This window comes from Hyperoodon ampullatus (assembly GCF_949752795.1).
Source record: "Hyperoodon ampullatus genome assembly, chromosome: 10".
Taxonomy (NCBI): Eukaryota; Metazoa; Chordata; class Mammalia; order Artiodactyla; family Ziphiidae; genus Hyperoodon; species Hyperoodon ampullatus.
The window spans coordinates 92264447-92281831 of NC_136923.1; the positions used below are offsets into that span (position 1 = coordinate 92264447).

The 17385-nt window shown below is 37.6% G+C and overlaps 1 protein-coding gene across 1 annotated transcript in view; it reads right to left on the reverse strand.

Moving 5' to 3' along the window:
* Positions 1–16713, reverse strand: part of CAP2 (cyclase associated actin cytoskeleton regulatory protein 2) — a gene marked incomplete at both ends in the record, with an annotated part of 108147 nt that extends 91434 nt beyond the window's left edge. Inside the window, 2 exons of the mRNA XM_079713036.1 lie at positions 12969–13069; positions 16593–16713. Of these exons, the coding sequence (XP_079569162.1) occupies positions 12969–13069; positions 16593–16713 (222 nt within the window). The remainder of the gene's footprint in view (positions 1–12968; positions 13070–16592) is intronic.
* Positions 16714–17385: the final 672 nt, after the last annotated feature.

Here is a 17385-nt window from a genome sequence, read left to right on the forward strand (position 1 = left end):
GCATGTGTCACTTGTCCTTATACATATGACCTGCACAGATCAGTGTTGATTCTATCTTATCAAGGAGGAAACAGGACTTTGAACAATGTCCTGATGAAATAAATATGCCATGATATCAATGGTGGTTAACTCTGAGTAGTGGGATTATGAGTGGTTTCTATTTTCTTCTTCATACATTTATTTGTCAAATATTCTACATCAAACATTTAAATTTTATTATCAGAAAAAAATTATTTAAAAGATATGACTGAATACAATAGAAGATTATTATTTAATTTCATAAACAGAAAGTAATTTCTGAGTACCTACTATGTTGCTAGGTGCTACGAGGTATAAATCAGGGGAAACAAGTCATGAACCCAGAGAACGACTAGTGACTGTGAGTAACAAGCAACAAGGTACCAGTTGTGTGGAACAGACAACAAACATCTGATTTTGAAAGGAATGGATTGCTGATAACCATGATCGAAAAGGTAAGCTTTCCCATTTAGTTAGCTTGACAAAACACAAGAAGTACTCTCATAAAAAAAGGAAAAGTTTTTTTTTTTTTAAAGAAATGATTTCCTTCTCTCTAGAACCCAGGGAGCACAATGCTCGGTACCCAGACATTTCTAACCATCGTTCCTCTTAACACATCTCTCTGGCTCTTCAAGACAACAGCGTTCCCTAAAGCCTACAATTCAACCACAGCTTTTTTTTTTTTTTTTTTTAAGTATCCAGTGTGCACACAATAAAATGGAGTCTAAATTTACAGTCTGACCAGGAGAAGGAAGCAGTCATGTCACACTCCACTTACTTATAAATATGTTGGCAGTACTCCATTAAATCATAAAGACATGTTAATTTAAAGACTCTGGCCTGCTCAGATACCAACCAAGTCCCTGTCAATTTCAGGCTCTACCTTAGCCAAAGCATATATCAAAAGGGCAATAATTTTATATTAGGTAACTGTTATAAATTAGTATTTTTACTGCCCTTACAGTTGACTTATTTTTTTTTCAGTGATTCCACTTTCATTGGCAGAGAAAGGATGCATGCTTTTTGAATAGAGCTAAATAGTTTTGCAGCCTAGAAAGGAAAGATGAGTAGGTAGATTGAAAATGTCAATGTGAGACTACTAGGCACATTTTATAAAAAAAAAAAAAATCATCCAGGCACTGATAATAAAAGAGGTTCATTCTTCATTAATAGGACTGTTGCCTTGACAACTTCCAGCTCACATAAGTATTTACAGCAGCCATGGTGCACAGTTCTGACACTAAGGAACAGCTCCAACGTGTCCTTTCTATATCCATGCCTGAAATCGTCTATTATACAGCTCAGCTGCATTATCAGTTCCCATTAAAGTAACACCCAACCAACCCCATCCAGAACATGTCACATCCAGCCCCAAAGAAGCAATTTAAACAATTTTCCTGGCATGTCAAATAGATAAAAGGTAGAACTGATAAATGGTCTTCTTTTGCAAAAAGAGTGTTTTATAGGAGGACATATAGCTTTGTTTTTATCTTCTTGTTTGTGCAATGGAGGGCAAAGTATTTTTAAAAAGTTGATTCCATGAATAATAATGTGCATTCAAATCATGCACTGTGTCCCTAAAATTCTTATTTTCCTAGTTTGTAATTATCACCAAACAGCCTAAAGCACTTTTAGACACTGAGGGTATGAATCAGTTCAATGTGTGTGGTGGGGAGGAAGGGCAGGGGGGACGATAAATATTAGGGAGCATTTACCATTGACCTATCACTTCCAATGCTTGGAATTTTCCTTGAGAGTAATTGTACAATTATAAAATAGTATTTGTGCAAGGACATGCACTGTAATTTCATTTCTAATGGGGAAAAACTGAAAATAAGCCAAACATCACTAATTTTTTAAATGATTATAAATACCGCTAGATGACCATCCTTGCAGGGAAGGGGCCAGGTGAGGCTGGTGGGGAGCCCAGGTGTGCGCCCTCTCAGAGTCACACCCTAGGACCTCACTCATCTCACCCACGTTTGGGCTCTGCATTCTTGTACGTATAATTTCCCCTACATACAATTTTGGTTGTTTACATCAATTATGGTGTAACCATACAATGAAATACTATGTAGTCACTAAAAAGTGATAGTATAGAACTCAACTTACTGACATGGAAAGAGGCCCAGAGCACATGGTCTAAGTTAAACAAGCAGGCCACAAAAATAGAATGTGTAGAAAGTTGTCAAAATCTGTAATATAAACCAATCACTGTAATTTAAAAAAACCCAACACAGAACTTTTCTAAATAATTAATTGTAAATTATATTTTAAAAATGAAATATTTGAAATAATTAAAACCAGTGAGTATTTCTTGGGACTTCCCTGGTGGACCAGTGGTGAAGAATCCCCCTTCCAATGCAGGGGATGCAGGTTCGATCCCTGGTTGGGGAACTAAGATCCCACATGCTGCAGGGCAACTAAGCCCGCGTGCCACAACTACTGAGCCTGGGTGCCTCAACTAGAGAGGCTGCGTGCCGCAAACTACAGAGCCCACACGCCACACCTAGAGAGAGAAAACCCACATGCCATAATTAGAGAGAAGCCCGCATGCCGCAACGAAGACCAGATGCGGGCAAATAAATAACTAACTAAATAAAACAGTGAGTATTTCTTAAGGCATCGGACTAGGAAAAAAAAAAAAAGAAAACACTATTGTATATTTAAATCTGTTTGCTTTTCTGACAGGTAGAATATTGTTACAAGCCTGTAATCTGAACAAAACTATTCTCTGAAATAAACTTCATCTTCAAATTCAATCACTGGGTAGCTACAAAACACTCAGCAGGTTGGCCCTTCTTCGAATTCTCTAACTTGCTTTTCTAACACTTAAGGAATCTAAAGCATTTTATCAACATGTTTAAACTAAATCTTTTGACTCAGGAAGCCAGAACTGCTTCATGTTTGATGAATTTTGGGTCTATACAAGTAAAGGATACTTGGCTGCTCTAATGAATCAGAAAAATTAGAGGCAACAAGTACTCCTTATTCTAGAATGCACTGTAATGCTAAGCATTGTCCTTTCATTCTGTATTATTTAAGCCATACTCTTATTTAACTTTCATGCATATGTATATGCCTTGGGTCTCCAAGTAGGTAATAGGCTCTTGAAGACTAGGCCACTGGGTGCCCATGTAGAAGGGCCTTTATTACACCAGAAGCTCAGTAACTACCGCTAAATAATGAATGACTGAAATTATTGGAAAGCAGTGTGGTATAGCAGAGAAACTGTGAGCTTAAATCTTCAGATAGGCCTTAGACAGAATCCAATGCTGCTCATTTCTAAGTGCATGGCTATAAGCAAGTTACCCAACCTTACTGAGACTGGGTTTCTTTGTCTCGAATTTACGTACCTTAACACGTTCTCCTAGTGATCAAGTAAAGCAATGTTTGTTGGCAGCTGCACGAAGTGCCTAACATAGCAGGTCCTCAATAAATGCTAGTTCTCTTTCCCCTTCTTTACAACTGCCTCTGTCACTAATATAGAAAATTTAAATAAGGCAGGGAAATGAAGTCGATCTCTAGTGACTATAAAATTTAGCTACAAACCAGACTTTGTTCATTTGTTCATTTGTTCATCAATCCATCTACACTAAGATCTCACTATGAACACTCAACCTAGGAAAGTCCCTGCTGAACGCTGGTTCCCAGAATCCCTATGGATTCCCAGGCATCTTGGACTCCTGACCTCAAGGTCACCCTGCAGCCAAGCTGTGTGGGATCAACACCACTTGGTGCCCACATTTTCTCACTTGTCTTTTGCTGCTCAGTGAAATCCCTTCCAGGCAATACCTCGATTCCAAGATTTTTTCTTAAAATACCAAATATTCCTTTCCCCTTCTTCTGATGACAACAGTTTATACATGCTTGTTATAAAAAGTTCAAAAGACATGGATGTTTAGGAAGTAAAAGCTTTTGGTAAGTTTACCCCCTAAAAATTCAATAAGTATCCTTCCAGACTTTATTTTCAATAAGGCAAATCTTTCTTAAGTGTATATATCACCTCTTTACCCTTTCCTTTCAATTCCTGCTCCATTATCCTTAGAAAATCTCTTTTCCTGCCTTTTTTGGGTCCCATTTGTCAATTCCAAAGTTATTCTTATAATCAAAGGAGAGTAATTATACACTCCTATAAAGAAAAAGAAAAATCCTGTGCTTGGTAGAGAAAGAAAAAAGGAATCAGGCCCAACATCAGCTGAAAGTATGCATAATCTGCATAGAAATCCCTATCTAGTTCTAAGTCCTTCTCTAATTAAATTCACACTCGCCTAGGTATCAGCATTCATAATAAATGACTGTTTTTCATTTAATGTTATTGTTTTCCTGCTTCATTTAACTAAAAGCAAAGTGGAAGAGTTTTTCCTAACATTTTGCATTACATAGTGCTACTCAAAAAACCTTCGGTGAAGATTTTCTTTTTAATTTCTCATCTATCACAGACTGATAGTTTTGTAAAATAAATAAAAGAGCCTTACTAGAAAAATGAATAAAAACCAGACACACAAAGCATAAGTCCAAGTTTTTTAAACTACCAGACTTAGCAGCCTTAAAATTACTCCATTGGATTGTTATAAAAGTTTTCAACGTCTTACTCACAATTTTTGTACTCATCTCATAGCAGACCATTAGCACAATTTGCAGATGGTGGTGGTCTGTGTACTACACATGGAATAATACTCTTCTGCATCTTTGCATAGAAAACGAACCACCCATCCCTTACATTAAGTCTGTGGGCAAGTGTCTTCCAAGTTTCTAAGAACTAACTTGCAGATGAACTTTGGGGTGGGAGTCCCCATTTAAAATTTGGGACTGTCTGAACTGGACATATTGAGACAATCTACTGAATTTTTCACTTTTCACCCAGATATTTAAAATTATATAAATAAAACTAAAGACTCTTGAAACCAGGGAGAGCTGGTTACTGGAAATATGCCATGAAGTCCTGGACAAAAATTCAATTTCCCAACAGGTCCTTTTAGACTCCAATGGCTATCATTTTAATGTTAATGATTGAAGGGGAAAGCAACATGCCAAAACCCAATGCAAACAGAAAAACCAAACAAAATCCTATTTCTTTTCTAAATCTGACCTTCAGTTTAAAATACTTACAGTAAGGTTCACAAAAATATCCTGTCACACACAGCACTCATGAGATTTCTATTGGGCTACAAGTCAATATACTGATGGACTTTCCTATTACTTATGAATTCTTATCTAGCTTTCTTAAGGTGCCTTAGAGCTCTAGTCTTTCAATGGCTCACTTTCTTCAACTATAAAAGAGGAATGAGAATAAAGGGAATGAGGGGGGTACTACATACATTGTCAGGGCTACGACAAAACCAGGACGTGTGTGTGTGTGTGTGTGTGTGTGCATGTGCACATATGATAAACAAAAATCTATAGAATCTATGTTTCTCCAATATTTCACTTGCTAATTCAGGACATAAAACCTGGCCTTGATTGTCTTTTAACTCCTCATCTAGGATATTGCTTGATCCAAATTGTCAGCCACAGTACATTCATCTATTCATTGATTCAATAATTTGTTCAGGATTTGATTCATTTTCAATCATTCATTTAGCAAAAATTTATTAACCACCTACTATGCTAGACGCTGAGAGGGCAAGAGGAAAACAGCATATTTCTGGAACCTTGAAATAGATCCCAACACGCAACAGGTGGGCCCAAAGGGATAAATCAGACCACCTATTCTGTATATTAAGCTGTTTAACCAAAGCAATTGCAAGTCAACTATCAGCATTCCAAGTACCTTGCCATTTAAAACATTTATTTTGCAAAGTGTTTTTTTGAAAGGGAAAGGATTTCTATTGCAAACACATGTAAGTGATAAATTATTAATTCACTGAATACCCTGTTTTTTTTTTTTTACATCACCAAAACATCTTATACTTGATATATTAAAAAGAATTGGCTGGTAATGAGTTATAAAATGTATAAACTGTTATATTTTAAAACTTACCATGTTAAACCATAATCTAAATACAACTGGAAAGGGAAAAACATACTAATGGTAAAAAAGCATATTTTGTACTTGCCTCATGCACACTAAGAAATCTGAAAACACATATCCTACAGTTAGAGTGACTCTTGGGTCAGAACACCCATATATTTGACCAAGACTGTTTTTTCTTATGTGTAGTTAATACAGCATTATAACGAATTCTTAGGTGAACAGTGGATATACATGTGTGTGTGGGCATGTCTGTGTGTGTGTGGTGTGTTCTGTGGGGATGGTTGCTTGAACAGAAATAACAAGATAATCTAAATGAAATCAGGTCATTACTTTTAGACAAAGTATTAATTTTTAGATGCTGAAGCAGCCTCCAGGCAAACAATTCAATTATCCTGAAGTCTAGAAAGAAAACAACAGCAAATGTTCCCATTATTGGCATAGTTTTAGAAAGAAGGAAATATAGGGGAAAAAAAAGAAAAAGGCCAAAAAAAGGAAAAGGGCCTCTATTTTGCAGTACTAGGTAACATGATTAAATTCTGATGTGGGAAACAATCTTCTGAATGGGTATTTCTGAGGGGAAAAATGTTTGGAGAACAATTGCTGGTCACCCTCAGGAACTCCTGACACAGAGTAAGTTGCAGATTCTTGCTATGCTTTTACGTAGAGCAACACCATTCTCGTGAGACTCAATCACCTAATTTTCCCCAGATGTAGGCCCAGAGGGGCCAGCTGGTGGGTGACATAGCTCACCCTCAACCACAGCAGCCTGAGCACGCTCAGAACACATCCCTGCATATTTCGCCTCTTCCGAAGTTTTGCTAATGCCAGTGAACATAGAACAGAAGAGGATAATCAGGACAGGCATTCCATAGGCTTTCTTAGAAGGTTTCCTTTAAGAAGCAGAAAGAAAAGCACAGATCTCATCTTAACCCGAGAGACTCATGGAACCTAATTCATTGTTTCAGCAAAATACTCTGGTAACTTATTTTTGGTGGAGTAAATAGGGAGATCCTGGAGGTTAGTGATGCCTGTGGCCCTTCAAGAGATGCTTAGATTCCAAGTCCAGTTCCTTATTTAGAGCCTCTCCAAGGCTCTGAATGTGCTACGAAACTAGAATTTTCAAGGAAAGAGACAGGGATCAGATGTTCTAAAAGCAAACATCCTTAAGTTAAAAAGCAGTTACAGGGATGTCCGACTAAGGCTGGTGACTTAACAGGAATAGGCTGCGAGTCACCGCCTATGTAGGATAGCAAAATATGTGTTCAATGCTGAGAATAAAAATTCCCCACCTTCTTGGGAAGAAATGATAACAGAGCTGGATCTATCTGTGACCTTTATGAATTCTGCAAATTTGGTGTCAACAGCACAGTGAGTGATGACCAGGCTGAGACAAGGCTAGTGTGATGGGGGAGAAGCGAAGACCCACAAGGGACACAGTTCATCCATCCTGGAGGTCACTGTTCTCCCTGTCACCTCACCCAGTGCTACTCTGAGGAGACACATGAAAGACAGGAGTCACACTGATGTTCCACCCTCTCCTCACCCGTTGTGCCTGAGCCCACCTTCGTCATGACCTTTCCATATATTGTGGAAATTTGGTAGGGCAAACTGCAATAGCTGTAGAGTGCAGAGGGCAGGAAGAGGTGGCAGATAAATGCCACTGCTTCTCACTAGCGATCCAGTTGCCTACAAAGGCAGTGGAAGACAGCAGCCCAGGGGGTCTAAGCCTGGCATCTCCCAAACCATGGATGGAGACTTTGGAGACCAGATTTCTGGCTCTGCCATAGGGTCATGGTGCTGCATTCGACACATCATCTACATCTCCTACCTAAGTTGTAGTTTCCTTCTCTGAAGAAAGAAAGAGAAAAAGAAGAAAGAAAGAGAAAAAGAGAAACGGGGTTTCCCTGGTGGCGCAGTGGTTGAGAGTCCACCTGCCGATGCAGGGGACACGGGTTCGTGCCCCGGTCCAGGAAGATCCCACATGCCACGGAGCGGCTGGGCCTGTGAGCCATGGCCGCTGAAACTGCGCGTCCGGAGCCTGTGCTCCGCAACGGGAGAGGCCACAACAGTGAGAGGCCCGCGTACCGCAAAAAAAAAAAAAAAAAAAAAAGAGAAACGAAGAAAAGAAGGTAGGGAAGGAAGGAAGGAGGATGAGAGGGAGGGAGGGAGAGAGTAAGGAAGGCAGAACGACAAAGAAAGAAAAAGAGGGGCTTCCCTGGTGGCGCAGTGGTTAACTATCCGCCTGCCAATGCAAGGGACACAGGTTCGAGCCCTGGTCCAGGACGATCCCACATGCTGTGGAGCAACTAAGCCCACGTGCTTCTGAGCCCGCATGCCCAGGGCCTGTGCTCCGCAACCAGAGAAGCCACCACAATGAGAAGCCCGCGCACCGCAACAAAGAGTAGCTCCTGCTTGCCACAACTAGAGAAAGCCCACACGCAGGAACGAAGACCGAATGCAGCCAAAAATAATAATAAATTCTAAAAAAAGAAAAAAATGAGGATGTATATTGGAATGGATGATTTATAAGGTATTTCCTTCTCTAATAATTCTAACATAACTGGCCAAGACTATAAAATGCAAGATCCCTGATATAAAGCCTGTTTCATGAAATCTAGATGCAGAATTCTTTGTACAAGTCATTTTTTTTTGTCTCTGCCATCTGGAGAATGTGAAAGATGTACAGATCCTCTGGACTTGAGATTGTCAAAGTACTCATGTCTAATTATAATAAAAATAAATGTTCAGATTAAAGCTATTAGCAAGAAACTCGTTAATGGGAGGACCAACTTGGCCAAAGGCGAGCAGGACAGTGAGGAGGATCTGTATGGAATGGGCTGTTTCATTGAGTCAACTCCAAACTTGTGCTTCTGGTCATTTTTTTGTTTTTTTGGTGGGGACAGGAGGGTTTCTATATAGACCCAGATCATAAAGCACCAAAAATGCAAATGGTCATTTTTTAAGTGAGTACAAATTACCCATAAAAGTTTTCTAAAATCAAGGAAGAATATGGATACAAATAGTAAAATAAATATGTAGACATTTTTGCATTATTTATTCTAGAGATAGGTCCACGTAAAGGAAGAAGTGACAACCTGTAAGACCAAGAAGGACAGACTCATGGAGGCCGCAAGGTCTCTTTAAACGAAGGAGTCTGATTTTTTTCTCTGTCATCATAAAGCAGGATGATATGCTGTCCTTAGTGTTCTGTGTATCCTTTTTCTGACATGTTTCCTTCGGCTTGTTTTGCAAGTTCAGATGATTGAGGTACTTTCCCTGGCATGGCTCAGGATTTTTTTTTTTTAATGGTGATGATGCTGCTCTATCTCAAGCTCTTCATCTGGCAACTGAGTAACTCCCTCATGCTTTTTACATGAGACAACGGTTGAGTCACTCAAAGGGGCTCTGAGAGCCCTTGGAAATGATGTCGTCCAGTCTCATTACTGAGAAGGGTAAGGGACTAGTTTAAGGTCATTCTATAAAAAGTAAGAGCCAGCTCTAAAATCCAAATACAAACAAGAAGAGATCATTCTTACTTTCCCACCCTTTGGACATGTCACCCAACCAGCATGGCATAAAATGAACAAGATATTTTGTAGATGATTTAAGTATATAACAAATCCTAGGAACATCTAGAAGAGTAGTCACGACCCATCAAAAGTACAGCTATAATAATTGTCTAAATAGGTTCATCCTTTATAAAGTCCAGGAACTCAAGGACATAATATTGTGCAGTGCGATTTAACCCTACCATGTGTAGCGTGTTATACTTTTTCGTTGAATTTTATTGCCCTTTTGTTAAAAATGTGATTCTCTCATTTTTATTGAACAATTAATAAAAGAATATTAATTTTTTATCAATTTTAATCATGATAAGAAATACACGTTCCAGACATTTACAAACATTAAAATGTAAATTCTATAAATCTCCAAAAAGGGCTTGAGTTAGGAAGAGCTATATGATTTAGCAGTTGTTTCATGATTGTCAAATCATTTAGAAATAGACCCAAGATTAGTTCCATATACCATGAATAGCAAAAGGACAGCTTTGTAAAAAAAAAAAAAAAAAATCACAGTCATCCATTTAAGGGTAAATGACGGCTGACCAAGGGCTTAGAATTCTGTAGGCCCAGTTTCTAGGGGATCCTTTCCTTTGACATTGAGGACTATATTTACCCTAAACATCTATTATAAAAGTATGCATTGTTTATTATTTCTTAAAAAGGGCGCAAGCTGTGTCAGTGTTCCTGGGTTGGAGGGTAATTTAAATAAGCCCTTCGGTTTATGTTGCATACGAGAAGGCTTTACAAGATCTAATCTTTTCTAAACCTGTTATGTTCTTCGGTTCAGCAGAGCTTCCTAATTGTAGCTATTAGTTCCCCTTTTTTGTGGTCTGTTCTGTCAATAGACTACTGAGTGTTCAGTAAATTAAGCCCAACCAGCAGCCAACACATCAAGACAGACGTTAAATCATAGCTCGGCTACCCTTATTCATTATTAGTATCTGTGAAATAGCTTTTAAGCAGAGGGACAGGATTTAACATGATGCACATTTGTGTCATTCTCAAATTTCCATACTGTACAATCAGGTATGTGGGGTTTTTTTTTCCTAGGCAACAGGTGTGTTCTTGGAACAAAGTTCAACCCTCACTTCTGGCTTATGTGAGAGGCAGCAGCTGCAAGCTTAATGTCAGTGACACATGGTTCTATAAGACAGAAAAAATAAACTACTTGTTTAATGTATTAAAGTAATGGGCAGATGGATGATAGCTGCCTGTACCTTTCTTTGTGTTGTAGAACCAGAGTCTACATTTTCGGATGACAAGTGTTTTTCTCTCTTTCTCTTCTCTTTCTTTCCTTCCTTCCTTCCTTCTTTCCCCACCTTCCTTCCTTCCTTTTTAAAAAAGTAATTAGTGAAAAACATAAATTTCTTTGAGCGTTACATATTCATTATTGAGAATATTCCTTCTTTTGAGTCGTACTGTTCTCAGGCTAATAAGTGGAGAGAAGAAAAAACTTAATATAAAGCAAGCTACATTTATTTATAACTCACTTTGTTCTAAAAGGAATTTAAAGGAACCGTTTACTATGTAACTTGAAGAGACTTACTTAGTATGCAAATCCTATAATTTTTTAAATGCAAAGTTAAATATACATATTTACAGGCTTCATTATTCCCCAGTAAAAAAAATTACATAGAAATATGTGAGCTATTACTAATAAGAATTATAATGTACTGTGTACCTCAGAAGCATAATGTCAATATTAATGGTAATAATAGTGATATAATAATTATTGTAATAGTGTTCAAGAGAGTAAACTGTTCTTTAATCATTCAAGAATCTCATTTAGTGTATTGGGGGTAATACTCCATTTTATATGTTAGCTTTCAGGTACTATCATGACTCAGTATAAGAAGCTCAGCCACTACCTTACGACAGACCAGGTTTCTGTAAACAAAAACATCAAGCTCAAGAACAGACCAGAGCAATTCTAGAGCTTTGTGACACATTAGAAGTGAATGTGTCTTACTACACAGACTTTTCTAGAACTCTTGTACATCAGCGCTTCCTCTCTTTTGCCAATGAGTATGTCAGCAGGTATGTTTAATAAAAATGGAGGCCATGAGAAGAATCTTCATTTTTCTTAGATGTGGTGAACAAACACATTGCAAATGTGATGAGATAAGCACCTATTTAATTACAAATCTGGAACCAATGGTATAACCTAAGTCACCAGATCCCCTGGAAGACTGGTGTTGAGGGTTGCATATAAAGTCTAACTGGGGAAGGAGAATCCCTTTATACGTTTTTGTTGTTGTTTGTTTGTTTGTTTTTAACCAGAAACCACAACTTTATTCAAGAATCAGATTTTCCGTGAGTCTATACTAAAAATGATTTTGCCGGGACTCTCTCATTGCCGAGAAATCTACAAGCAGATGGATGTGGAATTCAATCCTTTGCAAGAAACAAAGGTAAATAAATAATAAAAACCTGGTCATAAATCTCTTTTAGGTTTTTAATTGGTTTGGCTTTTACTTCAGATTTTCATAAAATGCATGCAAATAACAACTAGCCTCAGGGAGGATGCTAAACATTTTAAAATGCATAAAAGGTGTCTAAAACTGGGAGGCTGGCCTAGATATCATTAAAAGTCTCTACCAATCCAGAGATTATTGAATTCTATGACTTTGCTTTTCCTCTGGCTGCATTTTTTTTTAAATTGTGGTAAAATACACACAACATAAAATGTACCATATTAACCGTTTTTAAGTGTACAGTTCAGTGGTGTTAGGTATATTCACATTGTTGTGCATCAGATCCGCAGAATTCTTTCTGGAGTTTAGTTTGCATCGAAAAACTAAAACTCTGTACCTGTTAAACAAGTTCCCATTTTTTCACCCTCTCCCTAGGCCCTGGCAACCACCCTTCTACTTTCTGTTTCTATGAGTTTGACTGCTCTAGATGCCTCAGATAAATGAAATCATACAGCATCTTTTTCTGACTGGCTTATTTTACTTAGCATAATGTCCTCAAGGTTCATCCATGTTTTCGTATGTGTCAGAATTTCCTTTTTTACGGCTGAATAATATTCCTTTGTATGTACAAACCACATTTTGTTTATCCATTCATCTGTCAACAGAAACTTGGGTGGCTTCCACCTTTCAGCTATTGTGAATAATGCTACTATGAACATGGGTATACAAATATCTCTTTGAGATCTTGCTTTCAATTCTTTTGGGTATATATATCCAGAAGTAAAATTGATGGACCATATGATAGTTCCATTTTTAATTTTTTACAGAATCGCCATATTCTCTTCCATGCTGGCTGCACCTTCTACATTCCCACCAGCAGTGCGCAAGGGTCCCAATCTCTCCATTCCCTCACCAACCCTTGTTATGATCATTATTTTAAAAAAATTTTAATAGCAGTCATCTTTTCCACAGAGAACGAGGGAGGAAAGTACTCACGTGAGTCTCAACGTCACCAGCCAGGATCCTACTCTTCTTTAAAAACTCAGCCACCATGCTGTTCATCAGTTTATCAAAGGCCTCCACCGAGGGTGTCATACCTTTGGAAAAAGAACATTCTGTCATTCCCTGGTAGTTTAGTGAAAAGCTGGTACTGCTTTGCCATAAGTAGTATGGAAGTTTAATGCCATTCATATCGTTCTCTTCCTATTCACTAAGTCATTCATTCACCCAATATGTACTTATTAAACACTTCTCAATGGCTCAAGAAAACAGTGTTTTCCTATTTTTCATCCTTCAGAGTAAGCACTTTCACCTACATCATTTCATTTGATTCTCCCCCAAACCTATGAGGTAAGTAGCACTGTCACACTTTGACTGATGAGGAAATGAAGATGCAAACAGAACACATGACTTGTTAAAAGCTCTATACCAAATAAGTGGCAGATCCAAAAACTGAACACGGCTTATGAATCCAAAGCCAGTGTACGTTCTTCTATACCGACCTGTCCAGGTGCTATAATCACCTTGCAAATAGTTACCAAGATTATTCAGGACAATTAAAAGGTAATAACGAAGTCTGGGCAAGTAGGAAAAGCAAGCTGATTTCACACATTTTGTTCCTTCTTCACTTCCCAAGGGGAGGACAGACAGCAAAGGTGGGCATAAAAATGCCTGGTGAGCTAATCCATAGTGAATGTTGATGTGCCAAATTACTATAAAAGCTGAATTGACAATGGCCCAACCTGGTGTGCTCTGCATTTCTTTCCCTGCTTTTTAATTAACAAAAAAATTTTTGTCTAAGTCCCTGATTGCATATCCCTAATATTGAGAAAGATAATATTGAGAAATTCAGCAGTACAGGCTATTAAAATCCGAACCCAAACTTAGGAGTCCCTTTCTTATACTGGACAGGAACATCCATGCTCATAAATGCATAGGATAAAGCTTCCTTCTTCTTCCCTGGTTCCCACTTGCCCATTTCCACAGGTGAGTTTGACTCAACACTTCCAAAAGAGTGACAGAAACAGCTGTTTACAGTTCTCTGCACCTATGGTCTAACTTCTAAGCAGGATATTGAAGCTGACTTATCCAAATGAAGCTGACTTATTCAAAATGCAGTATGTACCAACTCCTATAACATAAAAGGGGTGTAAACCCGAAGATTCCTTATGGATCCATTTGGAAACAGATAAACCTGCTTGTTGCCATGGGAGAGGTCTGAGAGGTCTCTGCTGGGTGTTTAAAGGGGGAGAAAGCTCTTCAAACGCGATGGAGGCCTCTATATAGCAGAATGGACAATGATAAAAGGGAATATCAATTGCCTTTCATCACTCAGCTCTGCTCACACCTCCTCCGGGCAGCCTTTAATGACTTGTCTTTCTCCCCAGCCTGCATCCTTTGGGCAACTCTTAGTCAAAGCACTTGAGGCCCTGAATAGTAATACATCGAGACCAAAGATGCTGGAGGATTAGGACTGTGTATAATTCATCTTAGATTCCCCTGCACCTGTCATAGTGCTTGTCAATTGGCAGGCATGAAAATATTTCTTCAACTGTTGAGTCAAACTCACCTGATTGTCAGGGTGGGGGAAAAACACATTATAAAACACATCATAACAACAGTCTCAGAAGGCAGTTCTTTGATCTGTGCATACTATGGATTTGTAATGGATTGGGTTCCTTCTAAAAGTTTCTTTTTAAATTAAAAAAAAATTAACTTTAGTTACAACATCATTGTAATGGTGATGTTTACATTTAAGGTGAGAGGTTGTCCTTAAGGATTTGTTAAAAATAGAATTTAGGAAATCACCAAAACTGACTAATTAAGAAGAAACGGGAAGTGATGTTGTTTAGGATAAGTAAAAGGTTTTAGGATGAATATCATTCAGACATTTTACTAATTATCCTTCTTCATTTCATATTATCAATAGGATAATAAATTGCTGGCTAAGTTGTTTTAAGATAACTTACTTTAATAACTGGTTTGGAATGATTTGTTATATTAGAAAATATATGTTTAAATACTTAAGTAATTTAATTATATGCCTTCCAATTTTGCTGAGCTTATTAATTTTCTTTTTTTTTTTTTGAAGAAAGTACAAAGTGTCTTTACCTCTTTGTGTAAGTGAGGTTCAAATTATTGGAGTTTTTTTTTTCCTTTTACTCAGCAACACTACACAGTCTCCTGGGAGTTGGATTTTAACTTTATGTATTCACAGGCTTTATATTTGTGGGCAGCAATCTCAGAGAAATGTCTTTTGATCACCTGATGCCAAAGGCATAAGGAAACAAAGTTACTAAAGAGAACATGAAAATATTTTCTTACAAATAAAGTCTACTGAATCTCATATACCAACTCCATAGTTAACAAAAAGAGGCTTAAAATGAAATCATAGATATGTCTCATTTGATGTGGAAAAAATTTACAGGCCCCTGGCAGCTTTCCTTTAAACAACACCCCCTTTCAATTCATTCAAAGCATTATGTTCGGAGTCGGGGGAGAAAAAAAACCAGCCTGTGCATTTGTGCTCACACAGTAATTTTTGTCCCAGGGCACGTAATACAAGGCACAGCTCCAAATACGCCTGAAATTCTAGAAGCACCAATGTGGCTCTTGCCTGGTGAAAGCTTTTTTGAAGCCCCCTCTTCCCCAAGGCTTTTCTCAAGCCCCAAAAGCCTGACAAAATTCAAAATGGGTCAGATAAGGAGGAAATGTGTGTGAGACAAGAATAGAGTTGCCAAATTAAATACAGATCGCCCAGTTAAATTTCAAATAAATAGTGAATAAATTTTTGAATAAGTGTGTATCATGCAGTATATCCCACGCAGTATTCGGAACACACTTCTAATCAAAAAGAAAAAAAAGAATGTAGTTTATCTGAAATGCAAATTTAACTGGATATCCTGTATTTTTATTTGCTAAATCTGCAACCTTAGAGAAGAAGAAGTTGGAAAAATTACTGTAGATAACTTAGAGAGCTGGTCATGCATGGTATTTTTTTTTTTAAAGAAGTAGTTAACTTTTTATATGTTTGATCACATAATTTTTTAAATCTTTTTTAAAAAGTGTGGTATTAGCATATAATCTAAAAAACGTGTTTGGTAAGGAATAGGCAAAAGTAAAACAATGTGCTGTGGTCATGTTACATCGAAGTAATATTTGGCTTCACATCAGACTCTCTTCCTTTAAAACTGCAGTCCTTAAATTTAATGACTTGTTCTCTTTAAAATTAAAATGTGCAGAATGATAATTCCTTCCAGTTTACATTCTAATAAGGAACATTAGTTTCTTTTTGATAATCACTTAGATAATATATTTGGTCACTGAGTGTGGAAGAGCAGCATAAACATTAAAACAAAAGAATAATGATATTTGGCTCATGGATTATGCTCTTAACATGCGCAGATACAGGAAATTTTTGTGGCTTGTGGGTTGAGACTTTTTTCCTTTTCTCTTTCTCTTTTTCAGGGATCGCTTGCATCTGGTTAATGTCACCGTCACATATAAAGGAAGCAGTAGTGGAGTTCAAGTTGATAGAAATATTTCATGAGAACTAAATGATGGGGACAAAATTAAGTGACCCACAGAGAGATCAGTAATGACAACAGTTTGTGGCCCTACCTCCGCTGACACCATTAATTTCCCCACAGTCCCCAGGAGGCCGGTGTAACCCTGCAGACAGCAACTCCAGTCGACCAACAGCCTGCTCCAGTCTTTCCATAAGCCCCTGCATCTCTGCCATCCTAGGAAAACACCGGCACAAATGGAGGCCATGTGAGCATCAGGAAGGATTAGCAAGCTGACACCATTAAACTTAACATCAGCAAGAAGGAAAACAGAAATTATTCAGAATGGCTATGGCTTTAATTACCTAGAGAGTACTTCTACATGTCAGGAAAATAGGTGAAATTCAAAACAAAAACCCATAAAACTTGGGGCAGAAAAAAAATAACAAATTATATTGAGCTTACTTTCTATTCAATTCAGCGATGTTTACAAGCCTCATATTGCAATACACAAATATTCATTCTCTTTACACCATGATCAAGAGTCTCCTTGGATGCTTCTTTGTTCTATGATACAATTTATACATAGTATTTACTTAAAAGCCTCTGAACATATATTACCAACGTTTCTGCTAAATGGTGACAGCATATTTTAACTATTTCCATTAGTTCTTTCTGTTAAAGTATAATTCTCCAGGGGACACTAAACCCACTGATAATCCTTGTTTACTCAATTACCTTACACCAAAGAGCCTAGCACAGAAGTATGAGTTTATCAAACTGCATCATTTAGCAGGCAAGAGAGACCAGCCCCTCCAAGAGTTGTCTTCTTCTTATTATAATTATAATTTGTTCCAGCATTTTTGTTGATGAATTAAATTACAATTATTCTGAATGGTGGAAGTTTT